Raw genomic sequence first — 9192 nt, 5'->3', positions numbered from 1 at the left:
CTCGGGCTGCCCACAGTCTTGGGATCCATCTGGCTCCAGCCCTCACTGGCCAGATTCACTCTGGGCCTCACGACAGTTCCCGGCGACGGCTGCTGGAGCAGAAGTGGGTCTTGACTCCTTCCAAACATGCTCTTGGGAAAGGCCTGGCCATAGGTGACTGGCCCGATGGGAACACAGGTCCCAGAATGCTGGATGTCAAAGCTGTAAACAGCTGCCCAGGCACATGATAGGCAAAAGCCTAGAGAGGCTGGGTTAGCAGCTAGAGGTGCCCAGCAAGGGCACGGGGAGTGGAACCCAGGGCTCCGGCCACCTGCCCCAGACCCTTTCTCTCTCCTTTCTGTGTCCCCCTAACCTCTGAGCAGCCGCTTCCCGAGAGGTGCCTCCCACCTCTGCTTCAGCCAAGACAAAATGCCAGAGTACCGTTTCATCGTTTATTACAAACCCAAGTTCGCAGGTAAATAATTGAGTTTAAAAAAATACATTAAAATAAATAATCGGAATTCTCAAAGTTCTGAGAGCAAATAAGTTATATACAGACAGGTGAAGCAGAGCAGGCCGTTCTCACCAGGAGTGTCCCGAGGACATGAGGGTGGGAGGACTCTGGGGAGGGAGAGCTCGAGGGGACGGATGGGGGCCACCCAGGACACCAGCCCCATCCAGCCTCCGGGGCTGGCTTCGGTCTGAGTGTCCATCACTGCTCGTTGATCCTGGTTTGTAGCCAACAGACAGGAAACCTCTCAGGACGTGGCCTCCAGGTCAGCACGCTCCTCATGCGGTTCCTTCCAGCGGGGTGGTGGGGCCAGGGCCGGCGGGGGAGACCGCTCTGCAGCTGAGGGGCTGAAGGCTTTCCTGGGCAGGCGGAGGGCACAAGCTGCCTTGGGGGAAGCTCCCTCACCCGTGCAAGGAGGCCAGAGCTTGTGCCACCCCAGCAGGTGGGGTCCCTGGCCCTGGGCTGCCCCTCTCCTCGCGGCTCCACACAGGCTCCTTCCCAGCGTTCCTTGGCAACCAGCGCTATCTCTTCCTCCGCCTGGGGTGTGTGGGTCTCAGCTCCCTCACTGAATCCTGGTGTCGCCTAGCAAAGCGGATCTTGGCGGCAGAAATGTTCCTGGAATTGAGAAAGGTCCATTTAGCATCTCGGGAGATACGGGCTGCCCAAGAGTTCCCCAGGACAGGCAGCAGCGATAGGACCTGGCCCCCTGAATCACAGCTGCCCCGGGGTCAGAGGGCAGCCACAGCTCACTCTGGAAACAAAGTCTGCACATCAGGGACAGGCCAGACCAGGCCTAGAAGCTCCTCGGCCCACAGGGACTTTGAGGAAGCTGATGTTCAATGTCAAAGGCTGCCGGAACAACCAGAGGGCCAAGAACAGTGTACCTCCTGTGACTTGCCTTCCCACTTCCACACCTTTGCTCCTGCTGTTCCTTCTAGGCTCTTCACCTCCCCTCACCCAAATTCCATAGACCAAAATTCCCATTCTTCAATGTCCAGCTCAAGGTGGCTCAACCCAGACAAATATGGGTCCTAGCTGCCCTCCGAACTGGGATGAGACCCTGGCAGGGACTCCAGCATCATCCAAGTGGTCTTGTCCTGGCTCCAAGGGTTCTAACCTGGAGCTGGGAGGCTGGCTGCAGTTCCCAGCTATGGGAACTGAGGCAAGTGTGGCAACCTCTCCAAGCCCCTTCCTTAGTCTGTAAAATAAACACAGGCGTAGCTGGTGTGAGGATGAGTATGGGTTGGAAGAGCAAGCTCTTCGCCCACTACGAGGTGCCGTGCACTTGCAAAGTCTGAATCTTGATTTTTTTCATCCTCGGACAGTTCCTAAGTATCTGCTGGGTCTTCCCTATCCCTTCCCCATCCTGCCCTGTCTCCTATGTTTCAGCCTCTCCACAAAAATGGGAGCCCCCAGGGGGACCACGCTGGGCCTCAGCACTGGCCAGCTCCAAGGAGCCTCAGGGACAGAGGTCTGAATGGTTACCACCCCTCCAGAGCTCCCACTGGGTGCCAGGCCCTGCCTGAGGACCTCCACCTACATCAACGCATCCAACCTCACAACGACCCCTAGACATGGCTTGTACCGGCGTCCCTGGTTCAAAATGGGAACCTGAAGGGCGCCTGGGTGGCTCAGTTGGTTAAGCGACTGCCTTCGGCTCAGGTCATGATCCTGGAGTCCAGGGATCAAGTCCCACATCGGGCTCCCTGCTCAGCAGGGAGTCTGCTTCTCCCTCTGACCCTCTTCCCTCTCATGCTCTCTGTCTCTCATTCTCTCGCAAATAAATAAAATCTTAAAAAAAAAATTAAAAAAAAAAAATGGGAACCTGAAGCACAGAGAAGTGAAGCGATAAGCCCATGGTCACAAAGGCTTGTTTGTGGCAGAGCTGGGGTTCAAATCGGCCAGTCCTGGCTCAGTAGCTGCCCCTTTAGCCACTCGGCTGCACGGCCAGATGTGGGGGCTCTATTCTCAAGTCAGTTTGGTTGGACAGACATTCATGGGCACATCCCGAGTGCCAAGCCTCAAGCTGAGCCATGCTGAGGCTGCCAGGAAGGGGATCTGGTCTGGGACAGGGAGGAGGGGACAGGCTAGATTGTTGACTACTCTGGACCCAGCACGTAGGAGATGCTCACCACCTGAATGAACACCTGAGGGCCTTCCACAGTCACAGTCCCTCAGCCCCCACCTAAGAAAGTCAACCTCCGGGCCTGGTGGGGACAGAGAGCACAGCAGCTAAGACCTCCAGCTCTGGAGCCTTCCAGATGCCTGCCACAGACCACTGGGACCTTGGGCAAGTGCTTTTACCCCTCTGAGCCTCAGTTCCCTTGGCTGCCCGGTAAGGACCCAGTCCTGCCTTCTATGGAGAACGAGGGCAACATGCAAAGCATACAGGAGGTTCTCGGCCAGTGCAGGCACCCCTTACCTCAGCTGTTGGAGGAGCTCCCCTGTGGACATCCATGTCCGGCCAGCCTGGAACACGTCGGCGGGGGACCCGCTGCCTGGGACTACCACAGCTTCGGCCCTGAATGAACAGTATTAGGACCCAAGTGAGGGGTTGTCCAGGGCCCTGAGAACACCTGGCTGTGGGCCCAGTGCCCCCCCCCCCAAGCAGATCCATTTCCACCCCTGTGCACCTGGCATCCTTCCTTTCCCAGGTGGGGTAGGGGCTGAGGAAAACCGAGCTGCCGGGAATGCGTTCTTAGCCTCAGAAAGAGGCAGCTGGGTGCCTGGCCTTCCCAGAATCCAGCCACCTGCAGCTGAGCACAGTCCTTTGCAGGGGAAACTGAGGCAGGGGTGGAGCCACAGCTTGAGTCTCAGAGGAGTTTCTCATATATCATCATAGGAAAGGCAGGTTTGGGACTGTGAAGCCAGTTTCTACTTTGCCCAAATGCTCCAAGTGGATGAGCGAAGGAACAAAGTCTCCCACTCCTTTTACAGGTGGGAAAACTGAGGCCCAGAGAGTTAAGAGACTTGGCAGAGCTCCCCACCCCCTGCCCTCCAGCCCTCAGAAATTCTGTGACAACCTTGAGATAGTGCCCCAGCCTCCCAAGTCTAGATGTTACTTCTCCACCCAGAAAGCTCCAAAGCCCTCCGCATCACAGCTCAGGAGCCAAAGCCCAGTGCCCTTGGGCAGACAGACTGAGGCTGAAGGCCCAGCTCTCCTTCTGACTAGCTATGCAGCCGGAGAGGACAAGTCCTGTCCCCTCTCTGCCTGAGCTGCTTCTGCTGTCACTTGGGGAAAGTCCCCCCTGCCCAGGAGTGAGGCTGGGATGCTCTCAGAAGCCCCCAGAGCTGGGCAGTGGGAGGGACTCGGGGTGACTGGTTTGCCACAGAAAGGGATACTGCCCACGGGCCCCGGGCAGCCTACGGGCTCCCAGGACCCTGCTCCTTCACCATTGGCCACTCTGCTCGGCTGGTCTTCCAGGTACCCTGCGCCCCCGGCCCTTGCAGGCTGGGTGCCCACTTACCAGGGCCTTTGATGGCAGAAGGTGGCACACGCGGGGTCCCCACCGCTGGAGCATTCACAGCGTTTTGGCAGGGAGCGGCGCCGGCGTCTTGGCGGGTTTCCCAGGCCGTAAGGAGCTGTCTGTCTGTGGGCAGGCAGCCAGCAAGGTAGTGGTGTAGGGTGGAGAGATAGGAGGGGAGAAGGAGAGGGAGAGAGGATTAGATAAACTCCAACCACTGGCAAGCAGAGACTGCCCACAGCACATACTGGGATGGCCACCCATGCCACCAGGGTGCAAGCAAAATGTTACCTGAGGCCCCTGGCCTCAAGAAGCCCCAGCACAGGCCCCTCCCTGGTTGCCAGGTGGTCCTGGACAAGGTCCGTCCCCTTTCTGGGCCTCTGCTTGCTCCTGCAGCCCTGGTCCTGCTCAGTAAGCCTCCCAGCACAGAGAGGAGGGGCTGAAACAGTGCTCCCTCCCTAAGTCGGGAAGTGGGGCATCCTCCCAGCCCCTCCCCTCTCTCCCAGCCAGGAACTTGAGCCGATGGAGAGGGCCAGGCTGGTCCCCCTGGAGAGGGGAGGAAATGGCATCTCACAGAAGTAAACATACAGGCTCACAGCTAAGCTGCCCTCACCTGGTCACCCCTTGACTGGAGGGGCGATAAATGTGTCTTAGAGCTCTGACTTAAAACTGGTGTGTGCAAGTGCTCGTGTGTGTGTGTGTGTGTGTGTGTGTGTGTGTGTGTGTGTGCGTGAGATCAGGGGGGACTGATTTCAGATGCAAAGTCTGGCCAAGGCAGGCTGGGGGCAGGGCAAGGGCCCTGTGGCCGGTTGGACCAGCACCTTCGGGTGCCAGAGCTAATTTTAGACAATGTGGTTGAAGTTATACTGACTCCAGGTAGACCCAGCACGCAGGGACTGGCAGGGTTCCCGCCCTGAGCGAGTGTTTGGATGCGGATTAGCTCCACACACGCTTACGTGCAGGGCTTCTCTTGCCTTTTGCAATTTGGGGAAGGGAAAAAAAAAACCCACAAACACACAGAGAAACTTCAACTCGAAGTATGCAGTGGCCCGGAGGCAGTGCGGGTGCAGACAGAAACAGACAGCACGGGGCTCCCACCCCAGCGCTGCGGGATGGCACAGGCCAGGTTTCTCATCCTGTCACTGGGGACAGCAGCGGCGCCTGCCTCGTGGGGAGGACGGGGGATTCGAGAGCTGATAACATACAAGCAGGGCTTGGCCCAGAGCCTGGCCCCGTCAAGGCACGGGTGCTGTCGTTAATCGTCTTATTCTTGGAAGATCGTGCAGCGGCAGCTTGGCAGAGTGCTTGTGAGCTTTGGCAGCCATGGGCCTAGGATGGAGCCTCCACCTACCACTTACTCCTTCCTGTGTAATCCTGGGGCAGGCACCCGACCTCTCTGAGCCTCAGTGCCCTGATCTGAAAAATGGGGCCAATAGCAGGTTGTTGTGAGAATTCTCCTGAGCTAGCGCTCCATCGCTTAGGCAGCCCCCACGTGGGAGTCGGAACAATAACCAGTAACTCTTCATGTTAGCGCAGCAATCCTGTCTGGAGGCCCAGGGAGCGCTGTACTCCGTGAGACATTCCCCATCCCCTGCCCCGCTTCCAGCAGCCCCGCCTGGATCCCCGCGGTCGCTCACCCGGGAGTGTTCACCCAGATGATGTCCAGGTGGCAGAAGTAGACGCATTCCTTGTCGAGCCAGGAGCTGCAGGAGCAACGTCGAGGCCGCAGGTGGGGGCCTCGGGCCCGGGGTGAGGGCGCCGGATGCTCCGGGGCCGCGGCAGTCACCTGGCCCTTGCCTGCGTGCACAAGGAGAGAGAGGTGGAGAGCTGGGTCAGGGTGCCTGGCACAGCTGGGCCAGGGGACCCGCCGGGCTCCACCTCTTGCATAATCGAGGAAGTTGGCATTCTCATTGCTCAGGAGCTGCATGCCAGCCCGGGGAAGCCCCAGCGGCCCCGGTGGGAAGGGCCGGCGCTGCCCAGTGCCTGCAGCACCGCTGTCCCTGCGGAGCTCCCGGGAGCTGCCACGGCTGCGGGGCTCCCACCCTGAGGGCCCCCAGCTGACTGGCGAGTACCCCCAGGGGGAGGGAGACACCCTCGAGCAGACCCGGCCGGGGGCGGCTGCCGTAGCAGGTGAGGCTGGGGCAGCTCACCTTCCTGCAGAGCCAGGAGCAGGGCCAGCGCGACGGAGCACCAGGCCGTGGGCACGGCGACCATAGCGGCGGCGGAGCACACGGGCTGGACCAGGGGAGGGAGCTCGCCTGTTGCCAGCGTCCTGCTGCCAAGCCGAGCCGATAGCTCATTGCCTCAGTGCCCTGGCTGCTTCTTATAACACCATTCAGGGCCCCGCCCCTGCCCATGCAGCCCTGCCCCGCTGCACAGGAGAGCGATGACACCGCCTCCACCCGGGTGCGCCGCTTGCCCCAGCCTCCTCCGCGGTGGGGGGGACAGGGGAGGGTGGAGGCGGGAGGGGAGGCCCCCCGCTCGTCCCTCTGTGCCTGGAGCACCTCCTGGAGTACTGCAGCTTCCCTGCAGTCGCCAGGGACCCCTCCTGGTTCTGCTGGGCTGCCTCAAGTCATCCCCAGTGTGCCCCGACCCCCTTCTTCACTCTCTGTGGGGCTCTCCATGGGTCTTGCCCAGAGCTGAGAGTTGGAAGGGGGAGATCCACGAGCGAAACCCTCCTTCTCCTTGGAGGAGACCTTGCCATCCCGCCTGCCCACTGCCAACCAGGCTGAGGATGCCCCCTCTGTTGTGTGGGAGGGGAAAGGGGGTGCTCAAGGCTGTGTGGCCTTGGGCAAATCAGAGCCCTCTCTGGGCTGGCTTCCCTCAGTGAAGGACACAGTTCACCCCTGACCTCTGACCAGCCTGGAGCTGCCTCATCCCTACCTCACCCAGGAAGTGCCCCCTCCCCTCCTTCCTTATCCGTCCCCCAGGGCCTGGGGACAGGCATTCTGGTCCCTTCCAGAACTTATTGCCCCTGTGGGTACACACACAAAGTACCCCTTGAAAGATCTCCCACCTTGGACATGACAGGGCACTTGGCTCACTCCGTGGCTACTCTCTCCAAAAAAGGCAAGTTGGGGGCGGGGGTGCACCCTGGGGGCTAGCATTCCGCCCCTGCCTCTCTGCTAGCTCAGAAGCTGAGCCTTGCTGGAGACAGAGTGGGGATGCACCGGTGCTGAGCTAAGCAGCTTGTGGGACCAGCAGTCGCCCTGTGTTCCTGCCCAGGCCTGGCTCAGAGTCCACCTCCCGTGACGGCTTTCAGGGACCCTGTCTCCAGGTACACCAGGAAAAGCCCTCTCATTTCTCGGAACTCCCAGAGCCTTGCTCTCCTGCCTGCCTGACTCATGACGCCGGGCTTATCTCCCCAGCAATCTCGAGGTCCGGAGCTCCAGAGAAGGCAAGGCCGGAGCCGGCCTGGCACACAGTAGGAGCCCTCTGAGTGAGTGCTCTCCGAGGGAGGAGAGAAGGCATGAATACATGCCTGGCTTTCAACTGTGGAAATTAGGTCCCCAGGAACCCAGGCTGCTCAATTTTTAGTTGCTGTGTTCAGCAGCGATCTTGTCATCCGACATTTATGGAGGGGGAAACATGACCACAGAGAAACAGGCAAGCTTGCTTCGTCCTAGGGCGTGACCAGAGCATACATGTGCGTCTGGCTGTGTGCATGCCATCCCAGTACAGAGAGGACCAGAACTTGAGGAGAGAGATAACCGTCAGCGTGATCTTCCTCCCCCCAGGCTGGGTCAGGCTGCAGTGGAAGCAGGAGCAAACCTTTCTGAGCACCTACTGTGTGCTCAGAGCATTTTCAGCTCCCCTCTATCGTGGCCCTGGGAGGCAGCTGTTAGGATCTAGGGATCAGCTCCACTACTGCCCGGGAGACTCAGAGAGGGGCCTGGCTTGGCCAAGGTCACGCAGCTGGTGGATGCAGAGCTGGCACCGGGACTCGGATCTCGGTCCCTCCAGCAAAAACCAGAGACTCCCCACGCAGTGCTCACTGCCCTCCCCCGCCAAGGTACCTCTCTAAGAATTTAGAAGAGTATTTCTGGAATGAGGTGAGCCATACTCCTAGTCATTTCTATTAGCCTCCCAGAGAATATAAATATGGAATTAAACAGGGTCAGGGTGGGGGAAGGGGCGGACAGAGAATTCAAACTACTGAACCATGAAGAGAAGAAAGAACAAGCAGGTGAGCGGGGAGCAGGAGGGGGTCTGGGTGGGAAGGAAAACAAACAGGGAGGCAGATAAAGACAGGTAGGGAGAGAGGGAGGACAAGGAAGCAGAGCCTAGCGCGAGAGAAAGAACTCGGATTTGAAAAAGTAAAAGAGAAAGACCATTTGGAAGGAGAGCGAAGGTTCTACCACGTCTAATCTTTACACAAATGCAAAGTGCTGCTCAGGACAATAGGGAACCAGAGGCTCTGAGTCTGGGAAACATAATAGAAGAATTAAACAGACCAGGAGACAGGATCCCTCTCTGGTGTGAAAGGATGACGACAGGGCAGGGGCCGCTGCCCGGGCCTTGCAGGGTCAGTGTGGGGAGCTGCGCCTGGCTACAGTTCTCCTCCTTCCCTGCGAGCGGCAAACAGGGCCCCCGTGAAATGGAGAGGCCTGGCCCCGGAACCTGAGCGAGCCCAGGTCCTAGGGGGGGGAAAGCCTTCCCGGAACAGGGCTACCCCACCAGCAAGACTTGGTTTCCAGGTAGAGAAAATTAAGCTGAGTTAAAAATAGCCAGCCCCAGCCCCAGCCCCAAAGCTCTCTAGCCTGGCCCTGACGGTCACCCCCTGTCCCTCCTGGCTGGCCTGGCTGCATGGCCCCCAACCCTACCCCTCTGGCTCCCATCAACGGCCCTGGCCATCTGCTCTGCAGCACTGCCCCATCCCCACCTGGCCCTGTTACCTGCCTGGGCTGCTAAAGGCTGCAGGTTAAGGCACAGGGATTCATCGAGCGGCCCCCTGTCAGGATCTGGAGGGCATCGTTTTGCACACAAAATAATTTGCTCCACTTATGCTTGGCCCCAGGCCCAGTCCAAGGAGAGATTTGTGGGGAGGGCAGGCTGGCAGAAGAGAGAAGTTGAGGCATATTTCTGGGTGAGACACTGTGCCAGAAACTGACCCCTAGAAATTCTCTCCAGTCTCCACTTCCACTTGCTGGATGGGATAACGGAGGCCTAAGAGGAGAAGCAACTTGCTCAAGACAGTGATGGGGCCAGACATGTTCTCTTGGCTACTAATCCAGCCCC

The 9192-nt window shown here is 59.2% G+C and overlaps 1 protein-coding gene across 1 annotated transcript; it reads right to left on the bottom strand.

Moving 5' to 3' along the window:
- Nucleotides 1-417: 417 nt before the first annotated feature.
- EDN2 (endothelin 2) lies at nt 418-8602 on the bottom strand. The gene is made up of 5 exons (XM_036102928.2): nt 6105-8602; nt 5592-5751; nt 3958-4080; nt 2913-3011; nt 418-1105 (listed from the first exon to the last, which is right to left on the bottom strand). Exons 1-5 carry the CDS (start codon nt 6166-6168, stop codon nt 1012-1014), a joined length of 540 nt encoding a protein of 179 aa, XP_035958821.1. The 5' UTR covers nt 6169-8602; the 3' UTR covers nt 418-1011.
- Nucleotides 8603-9192: the final 590 nt, after the last annotated feature.

Source organism: Halichoerus grypus, chromosome 5 (genome assembly GCF_964656455.1).
Source record: "Halichoerus grypus chromosome 5, mHalGry1.hap1.1, whole genome shotgun sequence".
NCBI lineage: Eukaryota > Metazoa > Chordata > Mammalia > Carnivora > Phocidae > Halichoerus > Halichoerus grypus.
The sequence above is the reverse complement of the archived record's forward strand: the minus strand, read 5'-3'. Positions and strand labels throughout refer to the sequence as shown.